At 38.8% G+C, this 20,971-nt stretch overlaps 1 protein-coding gene across 7 annotated transcripts in view; it reads left to right on the top strand.

Annotated features, from left to right (window-relative positions):
* The first annotated feature begins 20 nt into the window (after nt 1–20).
* The window catches only part of C2CD6 (C2 calcium dependent domain containing 6), a 137,867-nt gene continuing 116,916 nt past the window's right edge, over nt 21–20,971 (top strand). For all 7 annotated transcript variants that reach the window (XM_055108962.1, XM_034954805.2, XM_003820750.3 and 4 more), the window contains exons 1-4: nt 21–689; nt 14,872–14,958; nt 16,295–16,346; nt 17,689–17,834. In XM_055108962.1, coding sequence (XP_054964937.1) covers nt 459–689; nt 14,872–14,958; nt 16,295–16,346; nt 17,689–17,834 — 516 coding nt within the window. In that variant the 5' untranslated portion in view covers nt 21–458. The remainder of the gene's footprint in view (nt 690–14,871; nt 14,959–16,294; nt 16,347–17,688; nt 17,835–20,971) is intronic.

The following is a 20,971-nucleotide window of genomic DNA, read 5'->3' as shown; positions in this document are numbered from 1 at the left end:
TCTGTGGAACAATTGGGTAAAGATGTCAAAGTAGACTGTTGGATATTTAACATCTGGAGCTCACGGGACAGTGTAGAGGAAGTAATGACTGACATTGTAAATCTTCTAGAAAGAAATGGTGCAGGGAGAAAAGGACTCGTGAGGGCTACAGGGCGGACAAGACAGTGAACTAAAGTGGTTGGGCCCCATGAGGGGTCTTGCTCTCCACCAGCGTGCTCTGACTTCCTTCTAAAGGAGACTGAAATGGCCTGGCAAGTGCTTGCAGCAGACCCTCCAGGCTCGCTAAGCACGCATGCCTCCAAAGCTGGCCTCCAGCCACTCCCAGCATGGGCCCGGCCTGAGTGGGTCACTAGGCGGCACGCACGCGCTGGGAAAATGTGAGAAAGGCTGCGGGAGGGCCGCGCCTGCGCAGTAGCGGGCCGTCGGTTGGGCGCAGACAGGCCGCAGAAGATGGAGAGATGGAGCCACCCCAAGAGACAAATAGGCCTTTCAGCACACTTGATAACCGCAGCGGGCAGGTCCAAGTCCTATCCCCCACCCCGCTATTGCAGAGGAATCCCTACAGCAGCCCGGATATCATGCACATTAAAGGGTCGGAGGCTTCTTCGGTCCCTTACGCCCTGAACCAGGGCACGACGGCCCTGCCTAAGAACAAGAACCAGGAGGGCACCGGGCACCGGCTGCTGAACGTGAGTGAGTGGGGGCCTGGCCGGCACCTGGAGGACCGGGGCCAGCAGGGCACCTGGAGGGTGGTGAAAGGATTAAAGGGTTCAATGTGTGCCAATTGCATCTCCCTTCAATTGGCACACATTGAACCCTTTAATCCTTTTTTTTTTCTTTTATAGCAATTCCTTTTTTTTATTTTTTATTTTTATTTTTTATTATACTTTAAGTTCTAGGGTACATGTGCACAACGTGCAGGTTTGTTACATATGTATACATGTGCCATGTTGGTGTGCTGCACCCATTAACTCGTCATTTACATTAGGTATATCTCCTAATGCTATCCCTCCTCCCTCCCCCCAACCCACGACAGGCCGTGGTGTGTGATGTTCCCCACCCTGTGTCCAAGTATTCTCATTGTTCAATTCCCACCTATGAGTGAGAACATGCAGTGTTTGGTTTTCTGTCCTTGCGATAGTTTGCTGAGAATGATGGTTTCCAGCTTCATCCATGACCCCACAACGGACATGAACTCATCCTTTTTATATGGCTGCATAATATTCCATGGTGTATATGTGCCACATTTTCTTAATCCAGTCTGTCATTGATGGACATTTGGGTTGGTTCCTAGTCTTTGCCATTGTGAATAGTGCCATAATAAACATATGTGTGCACGTGACTTTATAGCAGCATGATTTATAATCCTTTGGGTATATGCCCAGTAATGGGATGGCTGGGTCAAATGGTATTTCTAGTTCTAGACCCTTGAGGAATCGCCACACTGTCTTCCACAATGGTTGAACTAGTTTACACTCCCACCAACAGTGTAAAAGCGTTCCTATTTCTCCACATCCTCTCCAGCACCTGTTGTTTCCTGACTTTTTAATGATCGTCATTCTAACTGGTGTGAGATGGTATCTCATTGTGGTTTTGATTTGCATTTCTCTGATGGCCAGTGATGATGAGCATTTTTTCATGTGTCTGTTGGCTGCATAAATGTCTTCTTTTGAGAAGTGTCTGTTCATATACTTTGCCCACTTTTTGATGGGGTTTTTTGTTTTTTTCTTGTAAATTTGTTTCAGTTCTTTGTAGATTCTGGATATTAGCCCTTTGTCAGATGGATAGATTGCAAAAATTTTCTCCCATTCTGTAGGCTGCCTGTTCACTCTGATGCTAGTTTCTTTTGCTGTGCAGAAGCTCTTTAGTTTAACTAGATCCCATTTGTCGATTTTGGCTTTGGTTGCCATCGCTTTTGGTGTTTTAGTCATGAAGTCCTTGGCCATGCCTATATCCTGAATGGTATTGGCTAGGTTTTCTTCTAGGGTTTTTATGGTTTTAGGTCTAACATTTAAGTCTTTAATCCATCTTGAATTAATTTTTGTATAAGGTGTAAGGAAGGGATCCAGTTTCAGCTTTCTACGTATGGCGAGCCAGTTTTCCCAACACCATTTATTAAATAGAGAATCCTTTCCCCATTTCTTGTTTATGTCAGGTTTGTCAAAGATCAGATGGTTGTAGATGTGTGATATTATTTCCGGGGGCTCTATTCTGTTCCATTGGTCTATATCTCTATTTTGTTACCAGTACCATGATGTTTTGGTTACTGTAGCCTTGTAGTATAGTTCGAAGTCAGGAAGCATGATGCCTCCAGCTTTGTTCTTTTGGCTTAGGATTGTCTTGGCAATGCGGGCTCTTTTTTGGTTCCATATGAACTTTAAAGTATTTTTTCCAATTCTGTGAAGAAAGTCATTGGTAGCTTGATGGGGACGGCATTGAATCTATAAATTACCTTGGGCAGTATGGTCATTTTCACAATATTGAGTCTTCCTATCCATGAGCATGGAATGTTTTTCCATTTGTTTGTGTCCTCTTTTATTTCATTGAGCAGTGGTTTGTAGTTCTGCTTGAAGAGATCCTTCACATCCCTTGTAAGTTGGATTCCTAGGTATTTTATTCTCTTTGAAGCAATTGTGAATGGGAGTTCCCTCATGATTTGGCTCTCTGCTTGTCTGTTATTGGTGTATAGGAATGCTTGTGATTTTTGCACATTGATTTTGTATCCTAAGACTTTGCTGAAGTTGCTTATCAGCTTAAGGAGATTTTGCGCTGAGGCGATGGGGTTTTCTGAATATACAAACATGTCATCTGCAAACAGGGACAATTTGACTTCCTCTTTTCCTAATTGAATACCCTTTATTTCTTTCCCTTGCCTGACTGCCCTGGCCAGAAATTCCAACACCATGTTGAATAGGAGTGGTGAGAGAGGGCATCCCTGTCTTGTGCCAGTTTTCAAAGGGAATGCTTCCAGTTTTTGCCCATTCAGTATGATATTGGCTATGGGTTTGTCATAAATAGCTCTTATTATTTTGAGATACGTCCCATCAATACGTAGTTTATTGAGAGTTTTTAGCATGAAGGACTGTTGAATTTTGTCAAAGGCCTTTTCTGCGTCTATTGAGATAATCATGTGGTTTTTGTCTTTGGTTCTGTTTATATGCTGGATTACGTTTATTGATTTGCATATGTTGAACCAGCCTTGCATCCCAGGGATGAAGCCCACTTGATCATGGTGGATAAGCTTTTTGATGTGCTGCTGGATTCAGTTTGCCAGTGTTTTATTGAGGATTTTTGCATCGATGTTCATCAGGGATATTGGTCTAAAATTCTCTGTTTTTGTTGTGTCTCTGCCAGGCTTTGGTATCAGAATGATGTTGGCCTCATAAAATAAATTTGGGATGATTCCCTCTTTTTCTATTGATTGGAATAGTTTCAGAAGGAATGGTACCACCTCCTCTTTGTACCTCTGGTAGAATTTTGCTGTGAATCCGTCTGGTCCTGGAGTTTTTTTGGTTGGTAGGCTAGTAATTATTGCCTCAATTTCAGAACCTGTTATTGGTCTATTCAGGGATTCAACTTCTTCCTGGTTTAGTCTTGGGAGGGTGTATGTGTCCAGGAATTTATCCATTTCTTCTAGATTTTCTACTTTATTTGCATAGAGGTGTTTGTAGTATTCTCTGATGGTAGTTTGTATTTCTGTGGGATTGGTGGTGATATCCCCTTTATCATTTTTTATTGTGTCTATTTGATTCTTCTCTCTTTTCTTCTTTCTTAGTCTTGCTAGTGATCTATCAATTTTGTTGATCTTTTCAGAAAACCAGCTCCTGGATTCATTGATTTTTTGAAGGTTTTTTTGTGTCTCTATCTCCTTCCGTTCTGCTCTGATCTTAGTTATTTCTTGCCTTCTGCTAGCTTTTGAAAGCATTTGCTCTTGCTTCTCTAGTTCTTTTAATTATGATGTTAGGGTGTCAATTTTAGTTCTTTCCTGCTTTCTCTTGTGGGCATTTAGTGCTATAAATTTCCCTCTACACGCTGCTTTAAATGTGTCCCAGAGATTCTGGTATGTTGTGTCTTTGCTCTCATTGGTTTCAAAGAACATCTTTATTTCTGCCTTCATTTCGTTATGTACCCAGTAGTCATTCAGGAAGAGGTTGTTCAGTTTCCATGTAGTTGAGCAGTTTTGAGAGAGTTTCTTAATCCTGAGTTGTAGTTTGATTACGCTGTGGTCTGAGAGACAGTCTATTATAATTTCTGTTCTTTTACATTTGCTGAGGAGTGCTTTACTTCCAACTATGTGGTCAATTTTGGAATAAGTGTGATGTGGTGCTGAGAAGAACGTATATTCTGTTGATTTGGGGTGGAGAGTTCTGTAGATGTCTATTAGGTCTGCTTGGTGCAGAGCTGAGTTCAATTCCTGGATATCCTTGTTAACTTTCTGTCTCATTGATCTGTCTAATGTTGACAGTGGGGTGTTAAAGGCTCCCATTACTATTGTGTGGGAGTCTAAGTCTCTTTGTAGGTCTCTAAGGACTTGCTTTATGAATTTGGGTGCTCCTATATTGGGTGCATACATATTTAGGATAGCTCTTCTTGTTGAATTGATCCCTTTACCATTATGTAATGGCCTTCTTTGTCTCTTTTGATCTTTGTTGGTTTGAAGTCTGTTTTATCAGAGACTAGGATTGCAACCCCTGCTTTTTCTTGTTTTCCATTGGCTTGGTAGATCCTCCTCTATCCCTTTATTTTGAGCCTGTGTGTATCTCTGTACGTGAGATAGGTCTCCTAAATACAGCACACTGATGGGTCTTGACTCTTTATCCAATTTGCCAGTCTGTGTCTTTTAATTGGACCATTTAGCCCATTTACATTTAAGGTTAATATTGTTATGTGTGAATTTGATCCTGTCATTCTGATGTTAGCTGGTTATTTTGCTGGTTAGTTGATGTAGTTTCTTCCTAGCATCAATGGTCTTTACAATTTGACATGTTTTTGCAGTGACTGGTACCGGTTGTTCCTTTCCACGTTTAGTGCTTCATTCAGGAGCTCTTCTAATGCAGGCCTGGTGGTGACAAAATCTGTCAGCATTTGTTTGTCTGTAAAGGATTTTATTTCTCCTTCACTTATGAAATTTAGTTTGGCTGGATATGAAATTCTGGCTTGAAAATTCTTTTCTTTAAGAATGTTGAATATTGGCCCCCACTCTCTTCTGGCTTGTAGAGTTTCTGCCAAGAGATCTGCTGTTAGTCTGATGGGCTTCCCTTTGTGGGTAACCCGACCTTTCTCTCTGGCTGTCCTTAACATTTTTTCCTACATTTCAACTTTGGTGAATCTGACAATTATGTATCTTGGAGTTCCTCTTCTCGAGGAGTATCTTTGTGGCATTCTCTGTATTTCCTGAATTTGAATGTTGGCCTGCCTCGCTAGGTTGGGGAAGTTCTCCTGGATAATATCCTGAAGAGTGTTTTCCAACTCGATTCCATTTTCTCTGTCACTTTCAGGTACACCAATCAGAGGTAGATTTGGTCTTTTCACATAGTCCCATATTTCTTGGAGGCTTTGTTCATTTCTTTTTATTCTTTTTTCTATCAACTTCTCTTCTCACTTCATTTCATTCATTTGATCTTCAATCACTGATACCCTTTCTTCCACTTGATCAAATCGGCTACTGAAGCTTGTGCATGCGTCACATAGTTCTCGTGCCATGGTTTTCAGCTCCATCAGGTCATTTAAGGACTTCTCTACAGTGTTTATTCTAGTTAGCCATTCATCTAATCTTTTTTCAAGGTTTTTAGCTTCTTTACGATGGGTTTGAACATCCTCCTTTAGCTCGGAGAAGTTTGTTATTACTGATAATCTGAAGCCTTCTTCTCTCAACTCGTCAAATTCATTCTCTGTCCAGCTTTGTTCCCTTGCTGGCTAGGAGCTGTGTTCCTTTGTAGGAGAAGAGGCACTCTGATTTTTAGAATTTTCAGCTTTTCTGCTGTGGTTTCTCCCCATCTTTGTGGTTTTATCTACCTTTGGTCTTTGATGATGGTGATGTACAGATGAGATTTTGGTGTGGATGTCCTTTCTGTTTGTTAGTTTTCCTTCTAACAGTCAGGACCGTCAGCTGCAGGTCTGTTGGAGTTTGCTGGAAGTCCACTCCGACCCTGTTTGCCTGGGTATCACCAGTGGAGGCTGCAGAACAGCAAATATTGCAGAACAGCAAATGTTGCTGTCTGATCCTTCTCCTGGAAGCTTTGTCTCAGAGGGGCACCCGGTTGTATGAGGTGTCAGTTGGCCCCTACTGGGAGGTGTCTCCCAGTTAGGCTACTCGGGGGTCAGAGACCCACTTGAGGAGGCAGTCTGTCCATTCTCAGATCTCAAACTCCGTGCTAGGAGAAGCACTACTCTCTTCAAAGCTGTCAGACAGGGATGTTTAAGTCTGTAGAAGTTTCTGCTGCCTTTTGTTCAGCTATGCCCTGCCCCCAGAGGTGGAGTCTACAGAGGCAGGCAGGCCTCCTTGAGCTGAGGTGGGCTCCACCCAGTTTGAGCTTCCCAGCTGCTTTGTTTACCTACTCAAGCCTCAGCAATGGAGGATGCCCCTCCCCCAGCCTTCCTGCTGCCTTGCAGTTGGATCTCAGACTGCTGTGCTAGCAGGGAGCAAAGCTCCGTGGGCATGGGACCTTCCAAGCCAGGCGTGGGATATAATGTCCTGGTGTGCCGTTTGCTAAGGCCATTGGAAAAGTGCAGTATTAGGGTGGGAGTGTCCCGATTTTCCAGGTGCCGTCTGTCACAGCTTCCCTTTGCTAGGAAAGGGAATTCCCCAACCCTCTGTGCTTCCTGGGTGAGGTGATGCCCCACCCTGCTCCGTGGGCTGCACCCACTGTCTGACAAGCCCCAGTGAGATGAACCCAGTACCTCAGTTGGAAATGCAGAAATCACCTGTCTTCTGTGTCACTCACACTGGGAACTGCAGACTGGAGCTGTTCCTATTTGGCTATCTTGGCTTTTTTTGTTTTTTTTTGTTTTTCCAAGACGGAGTCTCATTCTGTCGCCCTCCCCCAGGCTAGAGTGCAGTGGCATGATCTCAGCTCACAGCAACCTCCGCCTCCCGGGTTCAAGTGATTCTCCTGCCTCAACCTCCTGAGTAGCTGGGATTACAGGCACCCGCCACCACGCCAGGTGAATTTTTGTATTTTTAGTAGAGACGGGGTTTTGCCATGTTGATCATGCTGGACTTGAACTCCTGACCTCAGGTGATCCACCCACCTGGCCTCCCAAGGTGCTGGGATTACAGGTGTGAGCCACCGTGCCCGGCCCCCTTTAATCCTTTTGAAACCCTCTAAATTAGAGGGTGGTAATACCTGAGAAAGAGTTGACCTGTGGGACCTAGGGCAATTATTTAACTTGTTAGAGTCTTGTTTTATTCACTGTTCAATGAAGACAATTGCTACCTGCCTTACTTAAAGGAGAACAAAAGGAAATAATGATATAAAGTGCTTAGCACAGTACAAAGAACAAAGTACAGAGTCAAAAGTTAGCTGCTGTCACCATCATCATCATCACTGGGATTTTATTTATTTGGTTACAGGGCCAAACTTCAGAAACTTTAGTTACCCCTGTTTTCATTCCTGAGGTTATTACAGAGTGAATCTGCAGAAGCAAATCTGCGTCCTGTCTGCAAAGTGAATTATTGGCCTCCTGAAACTCTTGAGTTTACCACTATACTTAGTAGTACCACTAGAGCATGGAGACCTAAATGGCAAAGGGGAATCAAATTGAATCTCACCTTTTCAAAGTTGTTGGAAGATATTAGGACATTTTCAAAAATCCTTTAATTGTTAGGGATACTAGCATTCATCTGTGATAAGTTTCACAAATATTTTCTCATTATTCAACAGTTGTTTTTTTTTTGACTGTCGATAGTGCTTTTTGCTGTGCAATCCTTAGTTTCATTAATGTTTAAAATGATTTTTCTGTTCTCTATTTTATTTCTGCTCCAATCTTTATTATTTTTTTCTTCTGCTAACTTTGGGCTTACTTTGTTTTTGCTACACAGTTATTAAAAGTGTAAAGTTAGGTTGTTTATTTGAGATCTTCTTTTTTGATGTAGATATTTATTGTTCTAACCTTCCCTCTTATAACTGCTTTCGCAGCGTCCCATAAGTTTGAGTATATTGTGTTTCCATTTTTGTTGGTCTCAAAATATTTTTTGATTTCTATTTGATCTCTTCTTTGATCCCTTAGTTATTCAGAAGTCTGTTGTTAATTTCCACTCTTTGTGAATTTTCCAAATTTCCTGTTACTGATTTCTAGTTTCATAACATTATGTTGATTTTGTATGCTGTAACTTTACTGAATTTATTTATCAGATAGAGGAGTTTTTTGTAGGAATCTATAGGTTTTTCTAGATAAAAGATCATATCATTAGCAAATAGGGACAATTTGACTTTCCCTTTTCCAATTTGGATGCCTTTAATTTTTTTCTCTCGCCTGATTACTCTGGCTGGGACTTTCACTCTGGTGAAAGTGGGCATTCTTGTCTTATTCTAGTTCTTAGAGGAAAGGCTTTTAGCTCTTCCCCATTCAGTATGATGTTAGCCAGGCATTTGTTATATATGGGCTTTATTATGTTGAAGTACATTCCTTCTATGCCAGTTTGTTGAATTTTTTTTTATCATGAAGGGATATTGAATTTTATCAAATGCTTTCTGTGTCTATTGAGATGATCATTTGGTTTTTGCCCTTAATTCTGTTGATGTGATGTTTGATGTTTATTGATTTGCATGTGTTGAACCATCCTTGCATTCACTGGGATAAACCCCATATGATCATGGTATATATATATATTATCTTTTTGATATGCGGTTTCATTCAGTTTGCTAGTATTTTGTTGAAGATTTTTGCGTCTATGTTCATTAGGGATATTGACCTATAGATTTCTTTTTTGTTGTTGTATCCTTGTCTGGTTTTTGCATCAGGGTAATACTGGCCTCAAAGAATGTGTCAGGGAGAATTCTGTCTTCTTCATTTTTTGAAATAGTTTGAGGAGAATTCATGTTACTTCTTCTTCGAGAGTTTGGTAGAATTCAGCAGTGAAGTCATGTGGTCTGTGACTTTTCTTTGTTGAGAGACATTTTTTTTTTTTTTTGAGACGGAGTCTCGCACTGTCACCCAGGCTGGAGTGCAGTGGCGTGATCTCGGCTCACTGCAAGCTCTGCCTCCCAGGTTCACGCCATTCTCCTGCCTCAGCCTCCTGAGTAGCTGAGACTACAGGCGCCCGCCACCACGCCCGGCTAATTTTTTTTCATATATTTTAGTAGAGACCGGGTTTCACTGTGTTAGCTAGGATGGTCTCGATCTCCTGACCTCATGATCTGCCTGCCTCAGCCTCCCGAAGTGCTGGGATTACAGGCATGAGCCACCGTGCCTAGCTGAGAGACATCTTATTACTGCTTCAATCTCATTACTTGTTATTGGTCTGTTCAGGCTTTCTATTTCTTCCTAAGTCAATATTGGTCACTTGTATTTGTCTAGGAATTTATCCATTTCTTCTGAGTTTTCCAATTTGTTAGTGTATAGTTGTTTCTAATAGTCTCTGGTAATCTTTTGTATGTCTGTGACATAAGTTATATTTCCTTTTTCATTTCTGAGTTTGTTTATTTGAGGTTCTCTTTTTCTTGGTTACTTTAGTAAGGTCAAAAGCCAAATTTTTGTTTTGCTGATTCTTTGTACTTTTTAAAGGTTCTATTTCAATTACTTCTGCTCTGATCTTTGTTATTTCTTTTCTTCCACTAATTTTAGGTTTGGTTTATTCTTGCTTTTCTTCTTTCTTGATGTGTATTGTTATATTGTTTATTTGAAACCTTTCTACTTCTTTGATATAGGTGCTTACTGCTATAATCTTCCCTCTTAGCACTGCTTTTGCTGTATCCCATAGTTTTGGTATGTTGTGTTTCAATTTGTATGAGTTTCAAGAAATTTTTTAATTTTCTGTTTAATTTCTTCCTTGACCCAATGATCATTGAAGAGCATGTTGTTAATTTACCTGTGTTTGTACAGTTTCCAAAGTTCCCCTTGTTACTGATTTCTAGTTTTATTCCATTGTGGTCTCAGAAGATACTTGATATGATTTTAATGTTTTAAAATTTGGTAAGACTTGTTTTGTGTCCTAAGATATAGTCTGTCATGGAGAATTTTCCATGTGGTGATGAGAAGAGTATGTATTCAGTAGCTGTTGGATGAAATATTCTGTAAATGTCTGTTAGGTCTATTTGGTTTAATGTGTAATTTAAATCCCATGTTTCTCTGTTAGTTTTCTGTCTAGATGATCCGTCTAATGCTGAGAGTAGTGTGTTAAAGTCCCCAGATATTATTGTATTGGAGTCTATCCTTCCCTTTGGATGTAATACTATTTATATATCTGAGTACTCTGGTGTTGGGTACATAATATATTTAGAATTGTTATATCCTCTTGCTGAATTGACACATTTATCATTATATAATGACCTAATGACCTTTTTTTAAATTGTCTCTTTACTGTTTTTTACTTTAAGTCTATTTTATCTGATATAACCATAGCTACTTCTGCTCCTGGCATAGCTATTCTTGGAATATTTTTTTCTATCCCTTTACTTTCATTCTATATGTGCCTTTACAGATGAGATGAGTTTCTTATAGGCAGCATATAGTTGGGTCATGTTTTTTTTTTTAATCAACTTTTTTGCATTTTTCTTTCTTTCTCTTTTCTTTCTTTCTTTGTTTCTTTCTTTCTTTTTTTTTTTTTTTTGAGACAGGATCTTACTCTGTCACAGAGGCTGGAGTGTAGTGGCATAATCACCGTTCACTGTAGCCTCAACCTCCTGGGCTCAGGTGATCCTCCCAACTCAGCCTCCTGAGTAGCTAGGACTTTAGGAACTCGCCACCATGCCTGGCTAATTTTTATATATTTTGTAGAGACGTGGTTTTGCCACGTAGCCCAGGCTGGTCTGGAACTCCTGGGCTCAAATGATCTGCCCACCTTGGCCTCCCAAAGTGCTGGGATTATAGGCATAAGCCACTGTGTCCAGCCTATTTTCTTTGTAATATTGGTGAAGTGCAGTAGTGAGAAGTGGGGAAAGCATTTTGATTTTTTTAAAAACATGCATTAAAATATTCCTCGAGGGTCACATGCCCAGAGAAAGCATGAGAGCTCCATGCCCCTTCCCCTCTACCAAAATTTTTTTAAAAAGTGTATACACATTATTATCATGGTGACTGAGTTTTTTGGCATTCAATTAAGTTTTGTGCCTGAGGCTGGGTATGATGGCTCATGCCTCTAATCCTAGTACTTTGAGAGGCCAAGGTGAGAGGATCGCTTGAGCCCAGGAGTTTGAGGCTACAACGAGCTATGATTGTACCACTGCATTCCATCCTGGGTGACAGAGCACGACCCTGTCTGCCCCATGACCCAAAAAAATTATGCTGGAGGCAATTACCCTATATGAGTCCCAGCTCAGCCAGCAGGTAGTAGGTGCTAATAAGTGCTTATAGAAGGAATGCTTACCATATGTAAAATCTAGCATTGCTGTCCCATAATGCAAGCAGCATTTGTTGCTAGAGCTGCATGACAAAGCTCCACAGACTGGGTATTTTAAACCTCAGACATTTATTTTCTCACAGTTTTGGGGCTTGGAAGTCCAAAATTAAGGTGGTAGAGTTGGTTTCTTCTGAGACCTCTCTTCTCAGCATATGGGATTAGGGTCCACCCTGATGACCTCATTTTAATCTAATTACCTCTTTAAAAATCCTATCTCCAAATACAATGACATTCTGAGGCACAAGGAGTGAGGATTGCAACGTATGCATTTTTGGGAAAGGCAATTCGGTTTTTAACTAGAGTAAACTCTTAAGTATTGATTACCATATACCAGGTACTGTATATTAGTTGCTTTCTTTATATTAATTTTGTGTGTGTGTGGACAGAGTCGTGTGTGTGTGTGTGTCCCCCAGGCTGGAGTGCTGTGGCAAAATCATAGCTCACTACAGCCTTGAACTCCTGGGCTCAAGCAATGATCCCACCTCAGCCCACAGGCATGTGCCATCACACCAGGCTAATTTACTTTTATCTTTTGTAGAGATGGGGGCCGGTATCACTAGGTTTCCCAGGCTGGTCTCGAACTCCTAGGCTCAAGCAGTCCTCCTGCTTTGACCTCCCAAATTGCTGTGATTACAGGTGTCAGCCACCATGTCTGACCTATTTATATTAATTTCCTTAAGTCTCACAAGAGCCCCATAAAATAGGTTCTGTTATGATTCAGCAAATTGCATGCAGCATCTGTGGGTTAGAGAGGTTAAGTAACTTGCCCAGGGTAACACAGCCAGAGAGGGCAGAAGCAAAATGTAAACTCAGTAGGTCTGGCTTCTTTTACCCAAATCCGAAAGATCGGGTCATGTTTTTTTGATCCATTTAGCCAGTGTATATCTTTGAAGTGGAGAGCTTAATTCATTCACATTCAAGGTTATTATTGATAGGTGGGGGCTTATTCTCATCATTTTATTAGTTAATTTCTTGTTTTATGTGTACTTTGTTCCTTTCTTTCTCCCTTATTATTTATTATAGTTGTTTGGTGGTTTCTGTAGTAGTAACATTTGAATCTTTACTTTAATCTTAACTCTGCAGTTAAATATATTAACTGCTCTCTGTAAGTCTTTTTTTTTTTTTTTTTTGAGACAGAGTCTTACTCTATTGCCCAAGCTGGAGTGCAGTGGCGCGATCTTGGCTCACTGCAATCTCCATCTTCCAGGTTGAAGGGATTCTCCTGCCTCAGTCTCCCAAGTAGCTGGAATTACAGGTGTGCACCACCACGCCCAGCTAATTTTTGTATTTTTAGTAGAGGTGGGTTTTCGCCATGTTGGCCAAGCTGGTCTCAAACTCCTGGCCTCAAGTGATACACCCACCTCGGCCTCCCAAAGTGTTGGGATTACAGGTGTGACCCACCGTGCCTGTCCTCTCCATAAGTCTTATCCTGAAGTTTTCCCCACTATCTTTTGGTTTGGTTGAAGCTCATCTTTTAGTAGGTTTCTTGGGAGGGGCTCAAGAGTAAAGTGTTATCTGGAATGCCTGTTTCATGTATTTTTTAAAATAGCCTTGATACATGAATGCTGTTACTTTGTTGGATAACAATAGACTTGGTTGGATAAAAATCCTTGGCTTGACCTTCCTTGCCTTGAACTTTATAAAAATACAGCTCTGCAGTTGCATTGCTTTGTATGTTGCCCTTGAGAAATATGATGCCAGTCTTATTTCTTATCTTCATAGATAATTTGGTCATTTGCCTGTAGGCAAGATGTCTTTATAAAGCCTAATAATTTTACTAGGACATATCTTGGAGTTGATCATTATGAGCCAGTTTTTCTAGACACATGGTGAGTCCTATCCACATACAGATTTTTCTCTTAATACTTAAATTTTTCTTGGATTATAACTTTAAACATTCGTTTTTCCTCCATTGTTTTGTTTTACTTCGAGGATTTTTCATTTACCTGCCTTCCAATTCAACCACTTTTCTCTGACCCTTTATGCTTCTTTCTCTATCTCATTATCATTCTCTTCACTGGTTCTTATCTTCTTCAATGCCCCTTATAAAGTTTTTTTGAATCGACGCTACCTTTGGGCACTTTATAATTTAGCATTTATTTCTGGGATGGTTTGTCTTTTTTAAAAATTTCTTTTCTGAATTGATCAACACTCATTTCATTTTTTGTTTCTTCTCTTTGGTCAACTTCTGTTTTAATTGTTGAATAAATGAATGAATTGTTAATTGTAGGCTTAAAAACATCTCCAAATGCTTGTTTGAAGATACTTAATTCAGTTTGAAATCTTATGTTATAATTTACTTCTGTTTTGTGGTTATTTGGGAGGAAGAATTTTTGTCATCTGAAGATTTCTCCCCATAATAGCTTTTAATGGAGTTGGTCGGATTTTCCGTATTTCTTGGCCATGGTCATTTCTTTGCCGTAGTTTAAGTGTACTCTCTTCTTTCAGTGTATTGAAGCAGTTTTTTTTAAATGGATGAAGTAATTGATGGGAGGTAAGGGGAAAGGAGGGGCATAACCTGTTGTTCTCTTCGGTTTTTCTGGTATGCTTAATTTTCCCCTCTTATATCCTTCTTTCTCTTCCCTGCCATGTATGCAGGGATACCTCTTGTTCTCTGATGCCTTACCCCAGAAGCAGTGCGCATCATGATGAGCTACTTCTGGTCCTTCTCTTTCAGGTCCCTTCTCTATGGCCATTGCTGTGAACTACCAACTCCTAGACCTGTGGTCAGAATTTTTGTGCTCAGTGTTGAACTTTCTCTTTCTCAGGATGATTTTGTCTGTGCTTCTTTTTGTGTTCCCTACTCCTCTCTGTTCTTTTCCAGCATCTCTTAAGATTTCTCTTTCCTTGCTTTCTGTCCCTATAGTGTGTGTGTGCATGTGCATGTATATGTGTGTATATGTGTGTGCATGTGTGCATATATATGTGTGTGTATGTGTGTGTGTATGTATGTATATATATATTTGATTGAGTAGAGATTCAGACTCAAAGTATCTCCTATACTAGGGCCAACTGGAATTCTCTTTATAAGCTTTTCAAGATATCCTACTAAATATTCAATCTCTTAACAAACTGAAGAACTATGTACTTTTCTCTTCTTTCATGATTCTCTTAATTTTATATTTGTGTACATTTTTGTTTCTCTACTAACTTCTTATTGAGGATAGGGATGAGTTTCTTAATCATATTAATACCCCACAACTGAGGAGACCTGATACTTACTAGAGATTCATACAATAATTATTGAATTGATGTTTCACCTAGTTATGTTTGTCTTTCTCTTCCCAAATCTTAATTTATTTACATTGTAGATGCTGAGAAAAACTCTTAAAGAGTCTGATAGTGAAGAACTGGAAATAACACAGGAGACACCAAATTTGGTGCCATTTGGGGATGTGGTATGTATGAGTAACCCTCAAAAACCTGTATAAGTTATTTATTATTTGATAATCAAACAGTATATGCAGAAAATGGTTCTCTCTGATGGCGTATTTATGAATTTTTCATTTTTATGAGTCAGAAAAACATTGTAATAATCACTGAAATTATGGAAAACATCCTGATTCACAGAAATAATATCTTCTATATTAGGGATTCCCAAATCTAGTTATATCGGAATTACCTCAGATGCTTTTTATAAAACATTAACTTGAGGCTCCACCTAAGATCTGCTAACTTAGAATCTCTAGGAGAGGAGCCTGGGAATCAGTAATTTTACTGAGCTCTTAAAGTGATTATATTTATTGCTAGATCATGCTAAAGTCTGAAAATTGATCCTGCGCCCCTCCCCGATCCAAAAAACCTCCTAGAAACAAAAGCAAACACCCCCCTCTCTCTTTCACACACACACACACACACACACACACATACACACACACACCACACAGAAGGAGGACCCAGTATCTAGGCTGAGAACCAGAAAAATCTGTTATTCTGTTTTCAAAGTACAGAACAAGACATGAGAATCTACATGCATATAGAACTGTCAAATATTATGACATTCATTTACAGTTATTTTTATTTTCTGAACACTATTAGAGTGGTAACTGGGTATGAAATAAGAATTTTTCTTGTCCCTCTACCTCCTATCATATACAATGTTTAATATAATATTTCTGTTATTTTTACTTGGTTTTAAATACTAAACATGGCTAAATATATTTGGCTAATTCTCATATTAGGATTCAGATGTTCCTGCATTTATTTTGTATTTGATTTTTTGGTTAAGCACATGATGCAATTTTCTTTAACATTTAGAAAAACTTGGTGCAAGAGCATGAATATTTTACAGTCCTTGGCATGTTATAGCCAATGAATCATTGCTGAATGAATTAAGTGGTCTTAGGATACTGGATAAAAGAGTTTGTCTGAAATAAGGCACATTTCTTAATTTTATATGCAGGGTGCTATATTTTATCAGTTCTCACCAAATATCAAATAAAAACAATTTAAAGAGTGATGATCAGATTTATGTTAATAATGAATTATTCTTTGGCTTTGTATTCTTGTTCATTTTAGGTTTACTTTGAATGTGGCCTGCGCATTTTTCTTCTGTATTTCTGCTTTCCAATGATTTCTATTAACTAGATATTTTTCATGAGAAACAATATTTCAAATGAGAAAAACCAACAACGTGGAGTTTTACTTTTTAAAAATAGAGCTCAGTGTAAAGTGAAAGAACAGTTAACTTTTTAAATGCATTCACTGTCTGTGTTTTTGTTTTGATTGTTGTAGGTTGGCTGCCTGGGCATTCATATAAAGAACTGCAGACATTTTATGCCTAAGAGTATCCTTTCTTTTGATTTAAGAATCATAGTAATTATATCTCACTGTTTCAGTTATCCATTGCTGCATTATAAACCATTCCAAAACTTAGTGGCTTAACACATTGACCATTTTATCATCAGTCACTACTGTTCATTCACTATTTGCTTCTTCTGCTTCATGATATAAAAGCTTGGGCTATAGTTGTCTGACAGTTCAAAAGGGCTAGAATATCTGAAGTGGCCCATTTACATGTCTAGTTGCTTTAGTGGGGATGCATGGAAGGCTAGACTTAGCAGGGATGCTGAAATGGTTGGATCTCTCTCTCTTTCCCTAAGTCCTATCATGTTTTATCCCCCTTTATTAATTTTAATTTAAAAATATATCACAGTAATATATTATTTATCTTGATTACTAGTTGTTGGTGTCCCCTTAAATTTTGTGCTCTAGTTGAGTGCCTTTTTGGCTTACTAGTCCCAACCCTAGTCACATTCCATTACATTTTATTGGTTAATGTAATCATAGAGCCAGCCCAGATTTAGTGGCAGGGGAAATAAAGTGGACTTTTTGATGTGAGAGTAACAAAAGCTTTTCAGCCATCTGTAATCACCTCAATCACCATATAAATGAAAGGAAAAATATATATCTTCTTGTATGATAATGCTAATTTATTTGTAAGTAATGTGTGCTTCCTTTAAACATTTTTAAAAGGATTTAATTTATATTGGTGCTTTTAAATAAGCTGAGTGCTTATTTTTAGATTTATCACAGCATAAAACCAGCCTCATTATGGAGATTTGATGTTTCTTTTTTATATAAAGAGAATTTTGGAAAATAATTCTGTATAATGAGATTTTTGAAGATAGTTAAATCTTGAAACAAAATTGTTTTACTCTGTAGCATTCTATGAAAGATACAATACAGACCAATATAGTATAAATGAACTATATTCTTAAGTGAATTAGAGTAGAACACTTTTTGTCTCAAAATTAAAAATAGGTTAATCTGATATATTTTTAAATATTTTGAATTTCTACATAATTATCCTTAGGAAAAATTTCAACTATATATTGCATATACTTAGTCACCTTGAAATTAATACATAGCAAAACTTGCAAAGGAATTTTGTTGGAAATGTGAGGTTAAAAATATAAGGGATGTAAGGAAGAATCAACCTTCTTTTACTTATATTGTGTCCACCAGTGATGGGCAAAAATACTATTTTAGAATACTTTTTTTCTATTGTTTAATGCTACATGATTGATTCTTAGGTTTTGGTCTGAATCGTTTAATGTATTAATTTTATAATGTATTATTGTTCAATTACAACAAAATGTATTTCCTCAATATCATTCTATTTTCAGTCAGTTTACAACATTATGCTAATTTATTCATTCGCATCTCTATAAACAAAGCTGTGAAATGTACAAAAATGTGTAGCTTGCTATCCAAAAACGATGAGAAGAACACTGTAATTAAGTTCGATGAAGTGAAGTATTTTTCTGTACAGGTAATGTTAATATCTCTTCTAGATATTAGAACGGCTCCTTATAGTTCCAAATATTCTACCCTAATTCTGTCTTTTTATAAAAATGAGTAGAAAAGAAACAAAAGCAGTAAGTGCCTTTTTATTTGGTATCTTACAGTATTCTATTTCTATACCATGGGCTATAGTGGTGTTTTAAAAAAAGAAACAATTTTACTGTGAAATGCATAATCTTAGTAGATTTCTTTCCTGAGATGTTACTGTCTGTGGTTTCCAGTATTCATTCTGCATGTATTTATCTCTATCTTGCTCTTCTCTTCCCATCTACTGTCTTCCACCTTAGAGTTTTTCCCATCTCCTTTCCCATTCCTTTTCTTCTATCCTGTATTCCCCTTTGTCTCTAATTATTTTTTTAAGGATTAACTTAGTCAGTCTTTATTACAACCCACACACACACACACACACACACACACACACACACACACACACACACACACTATCATCCTTATTTTACGGATGAAGAAACTGAGGCACTCTGTGGTTAAGGACCTTTCTTAAGGTCATAGAGCTGGTAAGTGGTAAGTGGTTGAGCTGGGAATGTGGGCAGTCTGGTTTCAGACCACACTTCATTAAACTGCCTCACACACCGGCACTTACTATGTTTCTGTTTACAGTTAGGCTTATTAGAATCTTAAATGTATCTTAAAACTTTTTTAAAAATGGCTGGGCGCAGTGACTCACACCTGCAATCCCAGCACTTTGGGAGGCTGAAGTGGGCAGATTACTTGATGTCAGCAGTTTGAGACCAGCCTGACCAACATGGTGAAACACTCTCTACTAAAAATACAAAAATTAGCCAGGCATGGTGGTGCACACCAGTAATCCCAGCTACTCAGGAGGCTGAGGCAGGAGAATCCCTTGAACCCAGGAGGTGGAGGTTGCAGTGAGTTGAGATCATGCCATCGCACTCCAGCCTGGGCAACAAAGCTGGACTCTGTCTCAAAAAAAAAAAAAAAGAATGACATTATTCCATACAGCTGCAGGATTCATTGATTTGTCCAATTATTTATTACATTAGTTGAATTTTAGGGAAATCCTAAAGCCTTTTCTCTTCTATGCTCCATATTATTTTTCAGACTTTATCTGTTTAAGTGTTGAGTAGTGAAGACAGTTTTTAATTTTTTTATTATACTTTAAGTTCTAGGGTACATGTGCACAACATGTAGGTTTGTTACATAGGTATATATGTGCCATGTTGGCTTGCTGCACCTGTCAAGTCAACATTTACATTAGGTATTTCTCCTAATGCTATCCCTTCCCCAGCCCTCCAGCCCCCTACAGGCCCTGGTGTGTGATGTTCCCCACCCTGTGTCCATGTATTCTCATTGTTCAATTCCCACTTATGAGTGAGAACATGCGGTGTTTGTTTTTCTGTCCTTGTGATAGTTTGCTAAGAATGATGGTTTCCAGCTTCATCCATGTCCCTGCAAAGGACATGAACCCATCCTTTTTTATGGCTGCATAGTATTCCATGGTGTATATGTGCCACATTTTCTTAATCCAGTCTATCATTGATGGACATTTGGGTTGGTTCCAAGTCTTTGCTATTGTGAAAAGTGCCACAATAAACATACGTGTGCATGTGTCTTTATAGTAGCATGATTTATAATCCTTTGGGTATATACCCAGTAATGGGATTGCTGGGTTAAATGGTATTTCTGGTTCTAGATCCTTGAGGAATCGCCACACTGTGAAGACAGTTTTTTAAGCATAGGTTTTTGTTGTTGTTGTTGTTTGTTTGTTTGTTTTAAGCAATGAAAAAACAAGGAATAGTTTTGCTGGAGGCAATACATACTGTTTGTTTTACTCTGCAAATAGTTTTTCCTAAGCTTCATTGGCAAATTCTCAAGAATTTGGGGGATATATGTCCATTTAAATAAAATTTGAAACATTAATACTTGAAAATAATGTAAAGTATATAGTAAGGTGTTTATCTTCATTAGCATAATCAAAATCTGTTTCCTGTATTTATTTAAATAGGTACTGTTAGTTTGAGCACATTAAAAGGACAGTTTTAATGGAACTCTAATAGAAAGTTTGAGAATGACTTAATAATTACACAGAAAATTGGACAAGCAAACAAAGAAACATAAAAAAGCAAGACACATGTTAACTACAGGGAAATTAAAAATGATACAGGAAAGGAAATATAATTATTGTAATATATTGTTAAACTCTGACAGTTACACATATAAACTAATATAAACACTAACAATCTAACAAAAATGTATGTTATAGAATATATTGGAGGAATGGCGAGAAGTATGAAAACTGTCAGGGGAGAATTGAGAGATAATATTTTTCTTCCACAATATGCAGTTAGTAGTTAGCTCCAGAAACATGAAGTAGTTACTTAGAAACATGAAGGCAAAACTTAGAGAAATTTATTTAGAGGTCGAAAAGGCAGCTTCTGAGGAATGGAAATTAGGGGGTGGGTGGGGTGTAATTCTAAAATTGCACCCAGGATTTAACTTACAGAAGTATGACTGTATGAAAACGTGGAGAGGTACTGTCATTGAAAAAAGAATTTGTTATATTCTCTGAGAGTAGGGGACATGACACACCACTGAGGGCCACAGGGGAAGTATCAGAATGGTCAGGAGGCAGAGGACAGGAGTGAGGGGAGAGTCTAGGCCTTCTGGGGGTTGCTGAGGGAAAGGCAAGCCAGGAAACCAGTTTAGGATTGGCTAGTTTGAATAATTTCAGGGGTCTTTGGGTTATAGAAATGGTCTCTAGTTTTCTAATACCTGGCCCTGGGATAATTTAGGGCAAGGGAAATGTGTGTGAGAATTAGATTAGCAGGTGGTTGGCTGGGCACGGTAGCTCATGCCTGTAAGCCCAGCACTTTGGGAGGCCGAGGAGAGCAGATCACTTAAGGTCAGGAGTTCGAGACCAGCCTGATTAACATGGTGAAACCCGTCTCTACTAAGAATACAAAACTTAGCTGGGTGTGGTGACACATGCCTGTAATCTCAGCTACCTGGGAGGTTGAGGCAAGAGAATCGCTTGAACCCGAGAGACAAAGTTTGCAGTGAGCCAAGATGGCACTACTGCACTCCAGCCTGGGCAACAAAGTGAGACCAAAAAAAAAAAGTGGTTGG

Source organism: Pan paniscus, chromosome 13 (genome assembly GCF_029289425.2).
Source record: "Pan paniscus chromosome 13, NHGRI_mPanPan1-v2.0_pri, whole genome shotgun sequence".
In the NCBI taxonomy this organism is placed as follows: Eukaryota; Metazoa; Chordata; class Mammalia; order Primates; family Hominidae; genus Pan; species Pan paniscus.
Note: the sequence above shows the minus strand (reverse complement) of the source record. Positions and strands in the feature narration are given on the sequence as shown.